The sequence below is a fragment of the Macrosteles quadrilineatus genome, unplaced genomic scaffold (assembly GCF_028750875.1).
Source record: "Macrosteles quadrilineatus isolate MER2022 unplaced genomic scaffold, UCM_ALF_1.0 Scaffold_2__2_contigs__length_208266976, whole genome shotgun sequence".
NCBI lineage: Eukaryota > Metazoa > Arthropoda > Insecta > Hemiptera > Cicadellidae > Macrosteles > Macrosteles quadrilineatus.
Window position 1 is genome coordinate 118,533,433 of NW_026542595.1, and position 23,179 is coordinate 118,556,611.

Sequence of the window (23,179 nt, forward strand, 5' to 3'; positions counted from 1 at the left end):
CAATATTTAGGAGATTTGAGGAGAAGTTCCCCTAACATCTTTTTTATTTAATGTATATTAATTAATCACCTGTTGAGCTATAATTTAAAGGTAAGGGTCAAGTGGAGGTGATAGATTTCTTCCCCTAAACCATCTAAATATTATGAATGAAGTATAATACAGAATATCAATTATTAGTAATTTAAAATTAAATATTGTACTTAGTTATAAGGAGAAAAGTTTGATTTAATACTTAAAGTTGGCCGGTTTGCATGGGACAAAAATGAAAAATTTAGTTTTTTATTTTTTATAACCTAGAATACATTATTTTTAGATATGACGAATTGATTATATTTTAAATTAATCAATATAGTTACGCTTTTAAGTGAAGTATTCAGTGAAGTGTGGTTAATGGGATTTACTCCAAGGGTCGGGAGGGATGGCCTAGCCATTGTCCTGTTCCACCATCTTGGTCAGGTAGTCTGCCTCAACTTAACATGAGACAGCCTTTAGTTGTTTTACTCGCAGTTCAAAGATTGCGCAACACATAAAAAACACCATTAAGAAAGTTACGTCAGAATAATTCCCTACCTGGAACAGACTCGCCGTTAACTCCTCCAGTTCGCTCTCCACCTCCTGTCGTATCCTGCTTAGTCGTTCGACCTCCTCGTCACGCAGCTTCAGTTCCTCCCTGGCACGACGCAGCTCCTCCTGCAGCCGCGCAACTGCATGCTCCTTCGCCTCCGCCACTGTCCGGTCCCAACTAGAGGCCGCTGACTCTAGGCCACTGTCCACCGTGAGTCCGTCGTACACTGCGCTGACTCCTCGGGGAATGTCCTCGGGGGGTGATCTGCTGCGACAACCAGACACTACAGCCTAGAACATTGGAGATTCGATTAATTTCAATAAAAAAATGTCTTATTCATTATAAATAGAAACGTAACTTAAATTAGCCTACTATTTTAAATTTTACTATTTCAAATAAAACAACAATAAAATTGGGTAGGTCTAATCATAATTGTAATGGAGTATGTAGCTGGGATGATGGTTGTTTTTTGGACTCCATTAAAAGAGGGACGGGATCAAATCTCAGCATATCCATGTAAATTGAAAATATTTTGATCGCTTTCCTTTAGCTTATGATTCATCCATACAAAATGCCACTGAATTAGACAAAAAAAAAAAAAAAAGGTTCCACACTTTAATATTTGTGTTCCCAGTTTTTCTATTATTTAGAGAATAGGCCTACTCTGAGAACACATATAATAGAATATAGGCTAATCCAGTAAAATTTTGTTACAGAATTTATAGGAAGCTCTAGTAAAAAGACTCAATAGGCCTACTTCAAAATTGTACAACTAATCTTTTAAAATGTTTCTATGGGCCTAAACGGATGGACTTCAAGTTCCTTCTACCAAAGGTCTGCATTAAAAAGGAATTGCAGCGTCACACGTACCTATCTCTCTAGGTTTTATTAACATCATGAAATTCATATTGATATTAAAATTCATTTTGAACTGAAAAGTAAATCAGCTGATCAATTAACATGATTCACCTGACAGATATCCCCATGAGGTAGTAATTTATTTGTTACCCAAATGAGATTGGACGAATAATTTTCCAACTAAATCTAAACTTGAGTAAACTAGTTGCTTGTTGTCTAAAGGAGTTGAGTGCAAAACATATGTGCGGGGTATAAAATAAGTTGTTTTTACGCTGACACAGCCTATTCCCATCATACGATGGGTCAGCAGCCAAGAAGATGGTAATAAGGAAATAATAAGGCCATCATTTTTCTCATATTGTTCATGATATACCTACTAGGCCTAAGCCAATTATTGAAAATCAAGCAATGCAAAACATTATGTTCACAAAAAACCTAATAAACACAGGGTATTTAATTTTGGTCTCGTTATCTTATGGATTGGTTTCCAAATGTAAGCTGTTCGATATCTATCGAGACTTGTCTTCTTACCTGAGACGTTTATGGTTTTTTCATAGATGGGCGTGAAACGTAAAAAGAAGGCAGTCAGACTTATTTCGTCCACTGACTACCACGAACATTGCAGACCATTACATTACAACATTACAGTATACAGCCAGTACATTCTAATCACCCTAAACAACGTAAAGACCAAAACATCTCTAGTCTTGCATTGAGAGAAGACCAACATGATCACAATACAAGGTCAAAATCCACCTTGATATCCCTTTCTGCAGACTAAACAAAAAAAGGACAGCTTTCCTATTTTGGCAATTAGGATGTACAACCGACTGCCACCGTAGCCTACCTACTGTAAGTACTTTAAAAACCTTGAGGCCTCAGTTTTCAAAAACGAACTGAGGGAGTGGCTACTGGCAATGCCCTTGTACTCCCTAGATGGGTTTTATAAAATTTGCATCCAACCTGCCGCCAAACTTGTAAATATGTACGGTATATAAATATTATTTTTATTTTGACTCAGTCTATCCAGCAAGAGCTGATCAACGACGTCGAGGGAGTAAGTAAGTAAACCACTGTGTCACACTATTAGGCTATAACAAAGCTAAAATCCATTGCTGATTGACAAGGTTAGAATCCAGCCCCAAGACAGCAGAACTACACTTTACAGTCAACGCTTTTGACTTTATACTAGCCACCTTCATATTATTTTGTCAAGAATATGGATTGAATGTGAGACATAAACAAGTTTTTGATGTCCACAAACATTGAAAATTTCATCGAGTCTGAGTCTCAATGTTGTCATTACGACCAACGATAAATAATAACAGGCCCAACTTACCCATGACAGTTTGCACATTAATAGGCCTATCCTATCTCATTTATACATTTTTAAATTCTCCAACCAACCCCCACTAAGTAAGTACCGTACTAACTTACCCAGCAAAATCATATAATATCTTTTGTTTTCAAAAATTTCAACCTACCTCATTTTCCGGTTCTGTTTCCACCAGAGATTCGAGAGAATGTTTTTCCTCATCGCCCCGATCGAACCCGTTGTTCACGACTCCGTTCAAGTAAGAGTCAGACCTCTCTTTTCTCGGAGAACACTGTATCACCACACCATTCTGAATCCCATTAGTCTTGTTGCACTTGGAGTCGCCTTTCCCGAGACCGTTCACAGCACTTTTCGCATCTCCGTTGACGTAGTTGCTGCTCGCTGGGTGTTTTGCGGGAGACCCACGCAGGATCACCTGGGTCTTGGAGTCTGAGTCGGGTTTGGGTGTCATGGAGTCGGGAAGAAGGATGTCGCCTGCGATCACGCTGACCTCTAGAGACGGATCCACCGCCTTCATAGCTCTCACTCTCTCTCGGAACACCAAGCTAAATGTTCGTCCTGCAACACATCATCGGATAATTAGATAGGATGTCAACTATCAGATGTCAGTATGGATCAGGTCAATTAGATTGGTGAGCAAGATGTACACGAGTAGAAGAATCCTTCCTTCACCACTGTCGCTCACCCTACCAATTTTAAACCATAAGCTAGTGACTGTTTCAGGATCAAACCCTTCCTTACTAGGACTACCAGGCAAGCACTAAAACAGTTCAGCTTTTCAGTATTTTGTCTACTTTCTATTATAATATACTGTAGGCCTACTGTACACAGTAGGCTACTATACACTACATTATACTGCTTTCATTATCGAAATATTCTACGTTGGCAGAAATAAAGAGATTTCTATTTAGGATTAGATAAATAAACTTGGAAGTCTAGACTCAATGTCAGCTGAGTTTAATTTTACAAAATCGGCTGGTATAATTTTGATTTTTTTACCCTGTAGGGCCTAGGCCTACCATATGTTTGTGTCATGAAATTAAATTGAACGAGACAAATTGAAACAAAGGTTACTGTTAAGTACAGTAGCCTACCTACATGAAAAGTCTATTGCTTCCTAAACAAATAAATACTTTAGTTATTCACACCCTTCTCTAATTTTCTTATACAACATATACAAAGAGCAAAAATATGCCAAGGTTATTAATGCTACTACACTCTTGTTGAAGTGATAGAGTGGGAATTCTGCAAGGACAGTAAGGACATTAAATTTGTAATGTAGGCCTATAAATAAGCTTAAGCCTACAGGAAAATTAATAGACAAGTCATACATACATTGACACTAAGTTATAATGAAAAATACCCCCCCGCAGCAAACCTGCAGACTAAGCGAATTTCCATTTGCCTGATTGAATTTAATACTAAAATGTCTACACCTACTCAAAAATATAACATTTATTCCCTATTTAAATAGAATTAGTCTAACAAGTAGGCCTACCTACTTAGGTTTGCTGCATCAGGGAGGGTAAAACTTTTTTTTTGTAAAATTTGAATAGGCTAGTTAGTAAGAAATAAGTAAACACATTTTCCAAATTTGATCAAAATATGTTCATAAACAAACAAACAAAATTACAACAGTTTACTTATTCTCCATAAGAATAACATGGGAATTTACAATTTTTTGGAATTTTCTCTGAACCATTAGGCGCAAAATTGTTTGTTTTCATAAGCTCTACAAAATGGTTTGGAAAGAAATTGCTTAATTTTATGTTTTTTGGGTCAAAAAATGGGTAAAACCTATTTATACCCCATAAGACCCCCGTTCCCATAGTCCGATCATGCTGGTTTGCAAACTCGTTAGAATAAATGTAGGTTTATACGTTTATACCAAATTTCATCAAAATCGAATCATTTTTGCTTGAGTTGTCGTGCTAACGGACACATACATATATATAGGCCTAGGCCTATATATGAATTTGAATGGATGGTGATTTTGGCCTCTAGCACAGAAAACGTACTAACTTACTATAACCCAGAATGCCAACCGCATGGTAAGCATGGCAACGCTGGTGGCGCTGCCTACGGATTGACAGGCAAAGCTCTCTCACAACACTTAATACTTTTTACCATGCGGTTGGCATTCTGGGTTATAGTAGTACGTTTTCTGTGCCTCTAGGGACCTCACAACGAAAAAAAATCGGTCCCGCGTCCAGGTCTTACCATGAGTACTACGGTAATAGCTTATTCCCTATAGCCTATGGGAAATTCGCTAAAAATGAAGTCTTAGAACTCTTCCCAAAATGAGGAAATGGGATAAGTCAAATATATACCTATAAGTTAGATGTACTAGGTACTTAATGGTATTGAATTCCATTGCAAAAGCATGGAGACATTGAATCTTCGTAACAAAGATCTGAGAGTAATGATAATGACAAAGCCAGTCTCTAGTGGAACAAAGGAAACCTTTACAGGTCCTTAGTATTACTAACTTATTATTAGAGACTTGACTTAGCCTAATTTAGAGACTTGGATATTATCAGACTAAAAAAAAACTGTAGAAGTCTTAAGATCTGTCATAAAAACCACCATTTATGATCCCTATGTTGTTTGGAGACCAAGATAGGCTAACTTACTATTTTACTTACATTCATATTTGTATTTGTTTCACTACTTTCATTGCTTCCTTCTCGAATCACTCTTACTTCCAATTATAAGGGATACACTGTCACTATCTTCACTAATAGCCTATTTAACCTTTTTCATCCTCAAAGAGATATTTTCTAGGCTGAACATATGCATCCGTGGAATGTTTGTCAATATAATTATCAATACCATAATGTTTCAATCTAGGCCTATTGCCACGTCTTGACATTATAAACAAATATTCAATTTATAATTGGATGTATGCCGTATAACGTTGTTCTCTAGTTTTAAAACAACATTTTGCAAGTTGTGTACAGAAAGATAGAAAAGAAAATTAACTTTTACGATTTACGATTTCCGCTGAAACGCAACACAAACGTTAGCAGACACTAGACAGCTGACTTGACTGACTAGTTGAACTGAAATGAAATAACGTCATTCTCAGCTCAGTTACAAAGACCACCGACTTAATTCCAAAGGCGTGTGAACATAAGGAAAAGGTAGTTTAAGCTAATAGCCTCATCATCGAATAAATATTTGACCGAAACTCGCAAAATTGTATGCTAAAATAATTATAAACAGATAATTTTATTCCTATTTTTCTTCTTGTTTGTTGTGTATAATGTAATGTGTTTAAATTGGCTGTTTATTTATTGATCGGTTAGTTCGCATTTTTTTCGAATTTCCCTATAGGGAAATTGTAGGGAATTAGGGAAATCCCTATAGAGGTCTAGCTATTAAACCTAGACACTGTACCAATTTCTACTTTTTTTATGTCGTCAGAGGCCAAAAACATCACACGTTAAATTTTTGTGTGTGTGTGTGTGTGTGTGTGTGTGTGTGTCCGTGAACGCAATAACTCAAGTAATTTTAGACTGATTTTAATTAAATTTTGCTTAAAGGTGTAGGACGGGATAAAAGGTGATTATTTCGCGAACCAGCAATATCGGGTAATTTGTACAAAGGGTTGTAAAATCTGTAAGAAAATTATTGCTTTGGATTTAGAGACCGGCACAGCGCTGTCAGCTGCTGGTCAAAATGCGAGATGAAAAGGTTAAAAACATAAATTACAGTATCAACAATGAACCCGAGTAACCCGTGAGGTCTACTTTGCCACCCGGCGAAGTGGCTTTTACTTTCACTGTTTATTCAGGGGAAAGCTGCTAAGTCACGGTAAATTAAGGTGAAAATTGCTTACTTTTTCTCAGTCCTTGTAACCTAAAGTTTTTTTTAACAACAAGTGTTTAAAAAACTATTTCGAGTTGATTTTGCAAGAAATAAAAATTATTGCATGCGTAGTATGTTTTTCTGGATTCGTAATTACTTGGGTTAGACATCGATGAGCATACTTTTTTGATCAAAGTTACAATTATAACTGGAATTTGTTTTAAGAGGGTTAATTTTGTACAGTAATATATACTCAATAATTTTTATAAACTAATTAGCTGACAGTGGAACCTCAATAACAAGACCCTGGATAGAAAGTAATTTCATTTCAAGTCTTTAATTTTATATCATCCCAATCACATGTTAATAGCAAACCTCAATAAAAAGTCTAGCAGATAACGTATAGAGAACAATCCTAAGGCCCTGTACACATGAGGGCGGCAGCCGCCGCGGTAGCCGCCGCGGCGGCCGCAGAGGACCGTACACATGGCTGCGGCAGCCGCGGCGGCTGCCGCCGCGGTTGTGGTGTGATTTTTGGGTCCTCGAAACCCTCGGGCAAAACAGCCAGTACAGTTATAGAGCTGGAAGAGTTAACCTGCCTTTGGTTATTGCATCGAAGGTTAAGAGCAAGGCGAAGACGACAAAGAAGATGGTGGGTGCACCCTGTAATAGACGACACATTAACCTTGGGTTCATTTTTTACTCTGTACCCAAAATTAAGAGAATACCCTGCTAAGTTCTTTAACTACTTTCGAATGAGTGTAAAATCTTTCGATGAACTGTTGGCTCAAGTATGTAAACTCACCTCACAATATTCATTTTAGGCTAGGCCTATTCTATAAATGTTTAAAGTTAATAAGTTAACAAAGATAATACGAATTACAAAAGGTGTTTTATTGAAACAAATGAACAAACATGCAATGAAATTTAAAAGGCTTAACGTTATAATGAAAGGACTGACAATGGCGAGTGGGGGTTGAAATTAAAATGAAATAGAAGATAAGTTTGAAATAAAGGTTCTTTAATTTAGATGTGCTAAGTTATATCTCAGGGTAGGGTGTCGTGCTGGCTTGAATGCTAAGAATTAATAAATTAAATAGTGTCCAAATTGGCCTAATTAAGAAGTTAAACTTACAAATCCCAACAATGAAAAATCGAATTTTGATGTTGTCCAAAAAGGTAAGTCCAATATACACTGAATTTAAAAGAGTTTAAAAGAAAAGTTTATACTTAATTTTGAAAATAATGTTGGAGTTAAGTCCTCTTGAGGTTTACTGTGATAACTTGAACATAAAACTGGTTTTCTTGACGATATTTAATTAATTTAATTTAGATAAAATCTGGACTCTTCTTTTAACAGTTTTAACTTCCACTATGGCTTCCTTCTCTCTCCATCTCAATGTTCACATAATTCATTGTTGAATACATGGATCATTATTTCACTGCTTCTTGAATTTTGATTCCTTAAGGACTAATTTTGAAATGATATTATAAGAAATTTTGGTATATTGCAATTCTCTTACATATTTAATGAATTTAATGAACAGATTAATTACATTATATAAATTAGGAAAATTAATATTAGGCCAGCCTTTCTGAGGAGTGATTAACAACAAAGGTGTATGAATAGAAGTTAACATTTTAAGAAACTTAATGCAAAAAAAATTAATGAATGAAATGAAATATTACAAGTACAAGATCACTTATAACCTAGTGAAAAGACAGTGAGGGATGGGATTTCGCCAGAAGAAAAGCTTGTCGTTGCATTAGGGTATTTATTTATTCTTAAGTAATAAAAATTATAAAAAATCTTTTGCAAAGTACAAAAGCTTTAACAACATGACCTTGTGATTGTGAAAAATACGACAACACCTTAAAAATGAAAAAAATAACGTCCACAGGGCGAGCGCGCAGATGCGTGTGACTGTGTGAACCTAGTACCAACCGCAAGTCAACCGCGGCGGCTGCCGCCCTCATGTGTACGCTCTCATGCCAACTCTAGTAACTCCAACCGCACGGCAGCCGCGGCGGTCGAAGGGAAATCTACGACCGCCGCGGTTAGTTGCGGTTGACTGGAAGTGGGCGGTTGCATGTGAACGGTCCCATTTGCTCCTTTGTACTTTCAACCGCCGCGGTTCCCGCGAAATAGCAACCGCGGCGGCTGCCGCCCTCATGTGTACAGGGCCTTCTAATACCCACGTTAACTTTATACCTACAGAATTCAGTACAAAAATTGATAACGTTTGCAAATTTTTTTATCTTTAAACTTTATCACATTCAATAATTAAGTATAGGCTACATACAAAGACATAAATAAATATTTCATATCAGATAGTATGGGGACGGCTCTACCCTGTCTTAAGCTATCTGAGTAGACCTACTTACAGTGCTCAACTGACAATCACAAATCAGCAGCTTCAATCCTGAGAAAAGTCCTTAGCTTTAGAAAAATACTTTAAAAAGCAAAGTCTTTTACTTACTCAATACCGACCAATGAACAAATGACAAACTACAAGCTATCCGCTGTAGAACTAGCGTGTTTGAGTGTGTGTGTGTGTGTGGGTAGATGAGTACAATTACTGCCAGTTAGTGGGATCAGTCCCAGTGCCATCTCCCACATGGTACAAATGACCTCCCCCTCCACTCCTCCTTAACCTCTCTCCCATCATCCTTAATATTCCTTCCAACTGTGGTGGGAGCATTCTAACTGCTGGAGCTGGACCAGTAGTATGTAAATAAATGTCAACATAGTGTGGTTTTTTATATAAGACAATAGATATTCACACCCTCAACACAGAACAAAACAAAAAACCTTAAAACTTCTGACATTCGTATATAGTAAGGTTTCAACCCCAGGTGAATTTATAACATGAACATGTCTATGTATGTGTTTAAGGTTTCATGATCTACCTTGGGCAAAAACGTTCTCGAGAACAAACACACAGAAAAACAGATATACAAAACAATTTCAATTTTATAACATTACAAACGTTGTGTTAACGTCTTAAAATATCACTACTGAATTCAAAATTCTAAACTTTTGTCTCTAGGCTATTTCAAATAATTCATAAAAAAATTACATATTCAAGTTTACCTTTAAATTTTGGAAACCCTACGGATTGAAAAACATCCTCTGTGGTTTGCTACATGAAAAAAAAATTAAAACCTAAATAATTGTCCACAACTTTTACCACCTACCATCCATAGGAGTGAATCTACTTCTCGTTTTCCGTTTGGAACCTTTACAAAAAGCGAAAGATTTTAAAAACTTTAAACAAGAAGGGTCCACCATCGAATCATACAGCCGACCAGCCAAGACGGACTACTAACAACCAACTACTGTGCATTCATGACACCACTGTTAGATCATAATGGCACATTACCGATATTGTGATATCACCATCACGAGTGTGGGTTCACACGAGTTCACGAGTGGGTGAAATAATCGCGATTGTTATTAGGTGCTTCACATCAAGTATTATTGATTATACATCTGAACGTTTATGTAATATTGAGTGTATAACAATTATCTAACTAAACGTGTTTTGATAAAAACATCTCATCAGTTTGTAGAACAATCTGAGCACTTGAATTCGGAATGTTAGTTTAGTAGTGAGACACGTGTTTTTTATGATTGAAGAACACATTTATGCTAAGTTTCCACTTGATAATCCGACACTGCGCTAAACTACCAATAACTGTGAACTATTGGAATTTGTTTTACCTTGTGAAAGGATTTTCACTTAATCATGATTCAGTTTCCAGTTCTGTTCATCGTTCCAATCCTTATAATACGTGAAGGCGATTTCTACGAAACACTACTCCTCCGTTAATAATGGAAAAATTTTTACAAACTATGTGTCAAAATTAAGTATTTTTTGTGTAGACGCCGCCTTTCACCAATTCCTGTAATAAAGGTCCTCGGGCTTTGCCCCACAGGTAATCAAAATCCCAATGTATTTCTTATAAAGAAAAGATTGTTTTACTCAAATTTTACTCAAACAGACGAATTATTTGTGTTAATTATAGCTGTTCGTAGCAAACACATGATACACAAGAACTTTCGTATTCAGAGTGAGTTCGTTTCCAGTTTCGATAACTGGAGTGAATTGATTGATTACATTATCTTTGAGTTGACTCTTTTAAGTCATCGCAAATTGCGACTGTTATTGGTTTTGAACGCCTGTAATACTTTGAAATTGCTCGAATTCGAGCAACAGGTGCACTAGTTTTAATGTTTAATAGAAAATAAAAGGAATTTTAGAGCAGCACAAAGAGGTGGCGGCTCAGAAATGTAATTTTTAAAGAAAAAACGTCTTTGATTGTTGCTGAACTCTAAAATTACAAAAAAATGTTTCTCTAAAATTGTTGCTTCAATACAATTACAAGAGATGAACAGAACACCTCGTTATCGAAAATAAATAATAAAAAATGATGTTCTATTTAAAATTATTTTCTATTCAGAAGACAACCTGATTATGGTAATCAAATTCAAAGCAGCCGCTGAGCGTTATACTAAAAAAAGCTGTGATATTCTCACTTATTTCTCAAGGGATTTAAACACATTTTTATGAGATAATCATAATAATTTTATAATTAATTAATAATGTTCAGAACATTTAAAAAGTGTTTCTTATACAACATTACATCTTTTTTACTGGATAGCCGAGTGTCTGCAGTGTTCGCCTGATAGCCAAAAGGTAGCCGGTTCGGTAATGAGAAAAAGTCAATAGCTTTTAGATAGTTCAAATTAAATCCAGCTGTCTTTAGTCATTGGGCTTTTAAAAGGTCCTGGCTAGAGGAACGAAGAAGTAAACAGCTGATAGTCATCAGCAAACCTAGACTTCCATTTTACAGTAACCCTGCATTTATATTAAATTTATAATACACAACCAAAAGTACAAGTATGCATACTTGTATTAAGCTATTGATTGATCAATTTGTTAGTTTATTAAAAAAATGTGTTTCCTTTAAATTAAACCTGCTCATACGATACGACTTTTCAACCCAGTAAAATTACAGCTAGAATCTTTGAATTCTGGTACTTACATAATAGGTTTAAACTGTAGCAAAACTTTCAACAAGAACTACACGGGCTAAAATTTAAAAGTTGTACGTTGACAGAACACACAACTGGTAACTACAGCAATTATAACTAATGATTGGAGTGCTCAGCCACAAACTGTTACACAGTAACTGTACTTTAGGACGATGTTTTAGTGGTAAAGTTGTACGACAGCAACTACACTATTATTATTCCCTACGTTATTATATTACAAAGACAGTAATAATTTTTTTTTTTTTTTACTAATATAACTAGTCTCTCCATCCAATTGTCGCTAAAACCAATTAGACTTCTGTGTATTGTCAATGCTAGAACCAATATGGACGTAATTGAATTGTACCACCGATATGTGAACTGATGATGGAGATATCAGCTGTTAGTCTATATATCTGATGATTCATGACGAAAACGCCAACTTTTAAATCAAGCCAAACCAATAAGAAGACTTATTGAAAGCTATTAACAACGTTTATGTCACAACAGCTATCCGAGTAAAGAAAATAAGGGAGAGAATAGAATTGTAGACGCTAACACAATCTGTCAGTGGATCATTCAATTCCAAGCACTTTTTGAAAAAAAAAACATTGGTTACAGCTGGTCCATAAAGGTGGGATGTTTTTACTTCAGTATAGTGAATGGATAGCCATACTGTCTCATAGATTAGCTGAAGACAAACTGTTGGTGTTCGTAAATGATTTAAAAATTATATTTCTAAAGTTTTTTTTTTAATATTTTGAGGAATTAGACATATTAATTTGTAAACTACTGATAGTTATCTGGTATTGTAACCAAACGTTAAAATGTACTGGTACACTGTAAAATTAACCATAAGATATGAGGAAGAAACATTTAGACATCGACAACTTGGGTGTAACTCGACATTTAACACATAAGAACAAGCTTCAAACCTTTCTAGAGGCTAAAAAGTATTCTCGGTATCTAAAGTAACATCAAATGTTCCATAGTTTGCTTTACCAACAAAAATTGTTGAACCAAATTTGGTTCTCTCTCAATGGAAAAAAACTGTGATATTTCTCAACAAATCCCCTATTTGAACTATGTTAGCATTATTTATGTGATTTTAATTTTAAGCGTCATTGGGAGCTACATACACAATCTATATGATCATTATTTAATCATTAACCCTTTCTTTGTTGGGAGAGACATACAAGATCAGTGACCTGTCTAGACTATTGTTGCAAATTGTTCGACAAAGACATATCGAAGACAACAACTCAGCGTTATATATCGAGTTACAACTGCGTCGAAACCGAGTTAAATATTCGCGACTCATTTGAAAATATCTTTAAACTCATTTAAAGTTGTATTTTTATACGTTGGTAGCTAAATAGGTATACAAGGATACCGGTTCGATAAAATAAAATCAAAAATCTTTTAAATAGTTTTGACTCCAGACCAAAATACGACTGCAGCTGTTCAGTTATGTCAAATCTATAGGGGAGTACATATGTATAATCTATGGCACTACAGCTTACAGCTATGAGTTTGCCATAGTGTTGCCATAATAAGTAGGCCAAGTACAATCCATTATCTAGAAGGCATTGTCTACAAACAAATGGTTTAAAGCCGTATGTTGTCAGAGTGGTAACAGCTGACGGTTTTCCATAAGCTGTACATTCTGCCTTCTCAAGTTTAAATCTTTACAATCAAAACAAACAACTTGGCAAGCATTGAGCGTGTGTATTTTTGGAACAGTTTGGGCCTTCACCGCCAAAATACTGTGGGGCCTCTTCTCTACACAAGAATTGTCTATGATTATATTTTTGTTTTGTGAAAAATTGAATATTTTGTTTCACATTTAAGCGTTGAACAACAAAGTTGAACTGTGTAGAAACGATCCATTGTTAAAAGTGGATTTATAATGTTTTGGCTAATAAAATAACAAAATATTGCCTAGGCAACAGAAATCGATTAATGATTGGTTATTTTAGAACTACTTGACGACTAAGTAACCAATGGAAACCTCAGGAACTCAAAGTACATTGAAGCTAACCAGATAAACTTAATACGATCATTGATGCTTACGTCAAGGCTGGCTGATGTGGGGAAGGGCAATGGAAGAAAACTTAAAATACAGCAATCGTAAACCAAACGAATATTTACATTTGCCTCATTTTGGGTAATCAGTCAAGTATTTCCTTAATAATTCTGGCATTATTAAGGAATATGGCAATATCTGTATTGGGGACATAAAACGAAAACAATTGTCCTGATCTTATCATGACACCTACGGTAATAGCTTTAGGTAATTCGCTAAACCGTACAACAGATGATACCATAAAATCCCAACATTGTTAGCATTAATAAAACCTTACAATAAATAAAACTACAATCTACTTCGCAACTTACTGATAAACATTTTGCAAACACTCAGCATGAAACACTCAAAACACTGCTAACACAAAAAAAAACAAACCACAATGTCAATTACAACTACAGAAAAAACTGATTGTTGATCATTCACTAAAGAACAAATGTTCACACAATTACAAAAGATGATTCTATTGACAACAATAGGCTGTGCACGCAGTTGCACCAACTGTTGCATTTGCAATATAATCAGCTGATTGTAAGGAAGTTAACCGTAGCGTAGCGGTTGCTATTACTACCGCATTGGTTAGATACCAGGGCAGTCTTGAAACCTATTGTTAGAAATAATATCACAATATTTACTCTGGTTTGAAACAACTAAATAAATGGGTCATTTAACTATGTAAAGATTTTGTACATAGAAGCATATTGTCGTACCAAATCCCTTTATCATTACGTTAAAAACAATAATCGCGATACTATCAAGTTACATACGAGATTATAGGACATCAGTGATTAATAATTTAAGCTAAACTATTCCTAAATTTTGTAGCATACACTTACACTTGTATCGCCTTCTTTAAGAATGTATTTAATCGCAGAAGGGAAAAATCATGACGATTTCAAAATAAAGAACTAACTTATCAATTTTTAATTTAAAGTAGGTGCCGTTATCAACATTTTAGTTTGTTTCTAGCCTAATGCAATTAGCCTAATTATTTATCAAGACACAAAATACACGCTACGAATATTATATAAATTTTATTAAATGTGGTAATCATAAAAAGGCTGAGCTAGGATATTACATACTACAGTACAGTATAACAAATTCATAGTCAACTTTTGTTTCTGCAAAACGCGATTAAAGCTAAGTAATTAAAAATACTAACCAGAACTGCGTTGCATCTTCAGAACAAAGATTCATGTCGTCACAGGAAAATCAGCCTAAATAATCATCACCGAATAAGTTACTCGACACTAATCGTTTTATAATTAAATGTCGTCTGAATCACAGTCACAAACACTACTCGATACAGGTAATAATAGAGATCGATGATACATACTAACACTGACTGACTACATGGAACATGATGGAACGTACGAACACTGTGAAAGTACAGCGAACCGTTCAACGACACGAACAAGACAACAATGAACCAATAATAACTAGCACATCATGCGAGTAGATTACTTGAATCAGCTGTTCAAGCGAAACGGTTTTTGGTCAATATACCAGCCAACATTTGCACACGCTACAACATGCTGTATGGATTAAATTTTTGAATTGCACACTATATGAAAATGTTGTAAATATACACACTATGTAAATATAACATGAAAAAAGGTAAATAGCCCATCAGGAAAAGTGTATTTTCGTTACTATTCAATCACGGAAATAATATTCTGGACTAAGTAGTATTATTTTTTACGACTACCACATCCAATGTTTTATTTTACACACTTCCTAATTGTGTAGAAACTGTTATTGCATTGTGGATTAAAATTAGTATAATACTAAAAACACACTATGACATTCCTTGTAGCAGCAAACCTAAGTACTCACGAAACCTAACTGTTGATAATCCAACATTGTTTAAGGGAACATTTAAGTGGAAATTCGATCATGCAAATGGAAACTCGCTTAGTCTGCAGGTTTTCTGTAGCCAGGGTATTTTTTTTTTACTCTTTTGGGCTCTTAAAAATAATCTAAAATGCAAAAACTACAACCTTTCGTACTTTTCTGTTGAGTCTCAGCCAAATGGTGAACAATTGGGTTATAAGCTATAAGTAATATTTTCACTTTTTGCTCTGTTAAAATTTTTTATAAGAATATAAACATTGCTCATGAATTAAATTAAATAAATCAATAAACATCAGAGTGGGCTCGGAAAAATGGCGTAGAACTCAAATAAAAGAAAAATCTTACTTTTGGATTTCATGATGTAAGTGATGATGCAATAAGAATAATTGGAAATAAGTATTTTTCAACTGTAGTATAGTTGAAGCATACTGTAGTTTCAAAACTGCACACAGAGCCAATAACATTACATCAACCATCAATTTAGCGAAGTTCCCAGGGGCCACTTTGGCAAATACCAGCGATTCTATGAGGTATTGTGTAAGGATTGGTAAGAATAAAGGATCATCAAGTCCTTGAACGGCAGATAGTCCTGGGATCCTGAGAGTTTGCATACAATGGAGTGCCTCAAGGATCTCAATGCAGTAGTTGTTGGAGCGAGGCAATCGAACCTATTGTAATATAGTGTACTTGTGAATATCAACATCTTCTTATACATTAAAACGTGACAGGGTTTTTTTATTTCACGATTCTGAATCAACCACTTGACGGATTTTCGTGATTTTTTGTGTTGAAAGAAAGATAATTTTGAGAACTAGGGAATGTCGGAGCCATAATTTTAGTTTAGGGTTTCAGTTTTTTAGAAAATTAGTTTAAAATTTTAAAAAGTCTAGCAGCCGACGCTAACGTTCTACACTAGCTTTTGGTATAATACCATTTGCTTAACGTAACAGCTGTAAACATTAAGCGTGTGTGACACAAATTCAGTATTTGGATAATAATGACATGCATTGTGTTGACTTATTTATACTATATGTGTAATGCTATACTCATTGATATGTTCATTTATTTCGTAAGAGGATGACAGGCAATTTTTAACCGACTTCCCCACTACCAACAAAAGGAGGAGGTTCTCAATTTGTTTGTGGCGATGTTTTTTTTTTCTATGTATGTTCACCAATTTCTCTGTGATTCTTTTACCGATCAGTGTGGTTCCACCACCAAAATAACCAGGAGAGTTTCTATTTGGTACCTTATATATTATGTTTAAGTAAAAAATTTGTTTCGGTGAAAAATTCTGAAAACCTTAAATATTCAACATTTATTTTGTTTACATTTGTGCAGATTGTTTACATTTGTGCAGATAAGGCAATAAATAATAATAACATTCCTACAGCTGTTAGTTGAAACCATTTAAATGAAGCTACAGACAATTCTTCATGAAACAGTTGCTTCATATTGATCAATAAACTATTTCTTGCCATGGAGCCTAAATGAACTACATTGAGAAAAATGCATTTTGTTTTGGTTACTATAAAAATGTATTTTAACGTTTGACCTGATTTGTATATACAGTAATTCTGTTTTTAGTATTGAATATTCTGACTTACAAAAACATATATGTTTCAGTGAATAGCTGTATGATATTGACAAATAAAGGTGTATTGTGAAAACCAAAGCATCCGTAAAACAGGTCTAAATATAAATTAAATGCAATTATTCCTTACACGACCTAAGAAGTGTGACAGTGCATAATCGTCAATTGTCTTAAAAGTGTTAAATATTTTATTTACCAAACATGCATTTGCAGATGTGGAATGTTTATTGATATTCTCTACCCAGTTACTATATCATATCAATACTATTATGCCTGCTTTGGAAAGACCTAGAGGAAGATGATTTGCAATTTCGACTAGGCTATATCTTGATCAAACAAAACCACCTACATGGCTTGCACCACTTTTAGCTGAACCAATCTTTCATATACATATTTCATTTGCAGATGTGGAATATTTATTAATATTCTCTACCCAGTTACTATAACATATCAATACTATTATGCCTGCTTCGGAAAGTCCTAGAGGAAGATGATTTGCAATTTCGACTAGGCTATATCTTGAGCAAACAAAACCCCCTACATGACCTACACCACTTTTAGCTGAACCAATCTTTCATATAATATTTTCCAAAGGTACTACTGTATACGTGTTAACGACCAATTTTCCACTTTTGAGAGATTTTTTAGTGCTGGTTGCTGAGGAATAACTTTCATATTGTTCCAAAAGGCTTGGGACGTTACTGTATTTCTTTTTATAATGTAGAAGTACACCGATTGCAGGAAACGATGATGTCTGACATTTCAATGTATCTAGAAAAGACAATTAGTTTTTCATTAGGCCTAATGTAATGGACAACTCTTTCTTTCTTAAGGAATATCTAAAAATGTTTATTTTCATACCCATTGATTATGTAACCTGAACAGGTGACTCAAGCAGTTTTAAAATAATGATTGTTCTGTGGAACTTTTGATTGTTTCAAACAGTTTTGCTTATCAAAAAACCTCAAGTAATTAATATAAAAAAAATTATACAGTCACTAAAAATCATGAAATAATTTAATTTTGTAAAAAAATACAACCGACTTCAAACGCTCTAAAAAGAATGAAATAATTTTAATAAAGTAAACTTTTGTATTAGGCAAGCTCACGTATTTCAAGTCGGCGCGGCTCAAACTGCAAATATGATTGAAATTAAATATTGTGTGTGTATTTTGAAAATAAATAAAATGTAGCTGGATAACATAAATATATAAAAAACATACTGAACTGTTTTGTTTATATATTAAAGGAAATATTTTCTTGTATTTTATGTTTACTTCAGAATAAATGCATTATGAAAATAACACACACAAATGTTCTATATGAATAGGAAAATAATTTAGTTTGATATTATGATAGGGAAAAGAAGCTAGTTTAGTATTAAAACATTATTTTTCCAAGTTAGAAACATTTAAATGCGTTATAATCTTTTTAAAGATACTCGTTAATACCACTATAATGCCGATCTCTGATTACGGTAATAAAATAACACTTATCGCATAACTATGAAAAGGACATGCAGATTAACACCTTTAGTTATAGATAGTCACCTGCAATATGGACACCCTTTTCAATTTTGTATCAAAAATCATCATAGAGTCGCGCCGACTTGAAATACGTGAGCTTGCCTAATACAAAAGTTTACTTTATTAAAATTATTTCATTCTTTTTAGAGCGTTTGAAGTCGGTTGTATTTTTTTACAAAATTAAATTATAATATACATAGTACCGGTACATATTATGTAGATGCTATAGATGTTCAAATTTATTTTTTTAACAGCAGTCTTTAAAATTTTTAGTTTCTTTTAGTGCAATATAATTTGTTTTAACTAACAGCTGCTTGAATATAAAAATATTCTATAGAACTATTAGGTTAGTTTCTGTGATTTTGCCATTGATTATAGGAAATAAGTAAGATTCTTTACAACAAATGTTTTTGTTTAAAATAAATGTTTAACCGCTTAAACTTTTCTTGGATTAGAAATGGGAATATTGGCATAGCTTCAGTTTTAGTTGACTACTCAATTCCCGTACGTAGGACGGGCAAACAGCTCGTTTATATTAATGTAGGTAGCCAATCGCTGTAAGAAAAGTTCATATTTTTTTAATGTTTCAAAAATTATTTTCAGCATATTCAACCTTTTAGATTGCGAAAATGCACCTTTGATGCCATAACATTTTTTAGCTTTTGTAAAACGTATACAAATGAAGTAATGTAACAAGGTACGTAAGGTGATATAAAACGAGAACATCAATCTCAGTCATGAGTAATGCAACAGAATATCTTTGTAGTGGCTTCCAAGTGATTGATGTAAAGTTCCGCAAGGATTTCAGTGGTGCAGGGATTCTGTCTGCTGAATATTTTAAGTATTTTGGGTTACTCTGCTGAATCTGGATATTTTGTGTTTTGCGACAGCACAAATTTCAAATTATAACGTGTTTGCTGTTCATAAAAAACTACAGTAACGATATTCATTGATGGGGTAAGAATGATTTTATTGAACTATTTAAATTTGCGTTGGATTCATACCCAATTATAGGTTAAAATCGCTAATTAATTACTGCCAGGCGATCCTAGTTGTTGTCGGACTATGGTGGTCAAGTTGAATACTAAATTACTGGTCCTGTTCATGCCAAGGGTTTTGAGAAGTCTTAGATCAACTTAGATGAAGATTCAATCTTAAATTAAACAGTTTTTCATGAATTTTAAACTGATTTCAAAACAAATATATGTATTAAACATGATTGCCCTCAAGTATTATAGCTAAAGAGTGTACTTGGTAAAGGTTACCATAAAAATGATAAGGAAACATCACACTCAGACATAATTGAAACTGAATTTATCGAAACTGGTTTAAAATTTTCAGGATGAAAAGTTAGTTTACCGTATCCACAGATAATAATTCAATTAAATCAATCTTATAGTCTGAAGCACAACCACGTTGGTAAAAATACTATAATAATTTAAAATTTATACTATAATAAAAGCTTTAAATTATCTTCATGTACATAATATGTATATTATGTTAATGTTATTTTACCCACACTATTAACGTACAAAAAGCTCCCTTTCTGTTTTAAACTCTAAGTGAGTGAAAAACGTTACTCTAGTCACAGAAAACATACCACTATTTAGTACGTTTTCTGTGCTCTAGTTCAAAATGGTAATAAAGAATTTCTGAAGAAAGGAATATTAAATACAGATAAAACAAGCTGTTACATAAATTTATGCAGGCGAGACTTACATTTTAAAGTGTCTAAATCGTGTTGGTTCAACACTAAAGCTCCAAGTCAAACACTTTTAACTCCAAAAGTAAAGATTAAAGTAATCGCTTTTGTCATGAATACTTTTTCACACGCTACAACTGTCAAATAATCTCTTAAAAGTGTTGTATTTTATTATATTTGAATTTTCTTGCAATATTATGTAGCTAGAATAATTTAAACTGTCCAAAAGCAATTTCAATAAATAGAAATTGTGCAAAAACTATAACGGTATAAGTATTTGCATTCTTCTAATAGGTGCATACACACTATTTGATAACATTGTCATTTGGAACAACGAATGTTGCATTTTATTACTCACATGAAATTTTAGTATACAACCGACCATACGAATGATGTTTTATGTTGTCAAAGTATCATCATAAAACATGAAAAATCAGTAATTCGAAGATACCTAAATGCTTAGTAATTTGCAATTGATTAAGGGTTTCCTACTTGAACGAATCAAGGAATACATCCACATTTAGCTTCTAGCAATCTAGAAAGTGACTTAACAAATATATCGAGCACCTTGAAGCGATACATTCTCTGTCACATAGACGAGAGACCTTTCTATAAATATATCTGAGTTCTATATCACTTAAGTGACTGTTATTCCAGCGAGTAACAACAATACACTTAGCCTAAATTAATCTATGATACTATCATTGACTCGGGATTGTGCAAGCAGAATTCTCATCCTATTGTAGCATCCTAAGCCTGTTTTAAAGTATGTTTTATTTTCAATTTAGAGTTATCTGATTTCGACCAAATTGTTTCTTTCCTACACCGAGGTAGACATTTCACAGTGTATTATATTTTGTAAATTGTAACCTAAGGGCACATAAAAATGGTTGAGACGGAAAAAACACAAAATGAAAAAAACTTTAAATACAATTTTGATAATTCCACAATTATTTTAAAAATGTAAGGAAATCGACCCATAAGAAATATTTCTAGCATTAATCTTAAGTAATTGACGTAGGCAATGCCTTTAGCCATCATATTGTTTAAAGCTTTTAATTGAATTTAAATTACTTGTAAAATCTTTATTTTTGTACTACTGTACGACCTTTTCAGATATAAGTCTACCTGTAAGTTATGACATGTTATTTTCAAAACTTAACAAGCATATATACTTTAATTTTTTGAAAGTTACCTTTAAATAAAAGTGCATATATTAATATTTTTATTCTCTATTTCGTATAAGTTTGGAATAATCTATAAGCGGTAAGTAATTTAAATAAACCATAAGGGGAAGAGCATGATTAATCAAAATCTGTAATTTTTCTCAAACAACCATACCATTCCATCTAAACCACAAGCCGTGGCCTCGCTTTTAAGTAGAAGTTGCAAAATAATTGCATAATTATCTTTCATTATTTAATCCTGGCTCATCACGTCATCCTAACCATAACTCAACGCAATCAACAACGGCAAGAATAACGCACTGTTTAAAATAGATAACCAAATGAAAACAACTACAGTACTAAAATCCTACAATCAAACCACTGTCAAACCACAATGACTCTGAATAGAGCAAGTAGACTTCTCATCCTATTGTAAAATTCGCAGCTCTGTTTTAATATTTATAACAATAATTTATACCTTGGAATACATAAAATACATACAAAGTACATCCTGTACCTTAAATTATAATGGTATAATATAACTTTAAATATTGGCTGATATAAAATAAATCATTTTCTCTCATAGACGCTTCACACTTGGCTACAATACGAACTACAAGCAATAGTTTTAGTTTAAATATTGTTTTGTCCTCATATTAAATAGTTTTAAATTTAGTATAAATCATAAACAATAACCAAACAATAACAAACCCTCTCTATTCTCAACAGATAGAACAAATAAATATGCCACAAGATTATTTGTGGCACCGAGAATTTGTTACATACGTTTATCGGTCTTGTTAATGATGATAACATTATAAGTGTAAACATATCGAGTACTGCTGTGAGTAATGTTTTAACAGGGTGTCTAGTTTATTTTTATTATAAAATTCAAGACTAATTCCAGACTTTTCAAGACTAATTCCAGATTTTTCAAGACTAGTTTTTTCAACAATTAGTGGGTGTTGATACCAAAATGTATCGATTCTCGATTCTTGATAGCTTAACCAAATGTTCTAAATAATACTACACCAACCCCTGTCTTTGTCATAAAGTAGTATTATGATAATGTGGTGTTTTCAAGTAAAGAAATAATGCAGCAATACAAAATTCTAACTAGCCAATTTGGTTTTTTTTATCATGAAATCTTCCGCGTACCGTACGTTTAGACATCATCATTGACTGCAGCGGTTACAGAAACGTGATCGTCGTCGTCCGCGATCACGGCAAAATCATGAACATTTTCCGCGGCCTTGTAGACATCATCGTCGTCACCTGCAGTCACGGAAACGTCATCGTCGTTGTCCGTGATCGCGACAAAATCATGAACATTTCCCGCGGCCGAGCAGATATCATCGTCGTCGTCCGCGTTCGCGGAAACGTCATCGTCATCTCCCGCGGTCACGGAAACGTCATCGTCGTCGTCCACGATCGCTACAAAATCATGAACTTTTCCCGCGGCCGAGCAGATATCATCGTCGTCTCCCGCGGTCACGGAAACGTCATCGTCGTCTCCCGCGGTCACGGAAACGTCATCATCGTCTCCCGCGGTCACGGAAACGTCATCGTCGTCTCCCGCGGTCACGGAAACGCCATCGTCGTCGTCGTCCACGTTCGCGGAAACGTCATCATCGTCTCCCGCGG

The 23,179-nt window shown here is 34.2% G+C and overlaps 1 protein-coding gene across 3 annotated transcripts in view; it reads right to left on the bottom strand.

Annotated features, from left to right (window-relative positions):
* The window catches only part of LOC128984664 (guanine nucleotide exchange factor for Rab-3A-like), an 87,271-nt gene that overhangs the window by 24,446 nt on the left and 39,646 nt on the right, over positions 1-23,179 (bottom strand). For 2 of the 3 annotated variants that reach the window (XR_008489997.1, XM_054403999.1), the window contains exons 3-4: positions 2,908-3,317; positions 571-855 (exon numbers count right to left, since the gene is read on the bottom strand). Coding sequence is in view for 2 of the 3 variants with exons in the window: in XM_054403999.1 (XP_054259974.1) it covers positions 571-855; positions 2,908-3,276 (654 nt within the window). In the remaining variant the exon portion in view is untranslated. Of the gene's footprint in view, positions 1-570; positions 856-2,907; positions 3,318-5,404; positions 5,427-23,179 lie in introns of those variants that run through there. The other variant, XM_054404000.1, reaches the window with a different exon arrangement.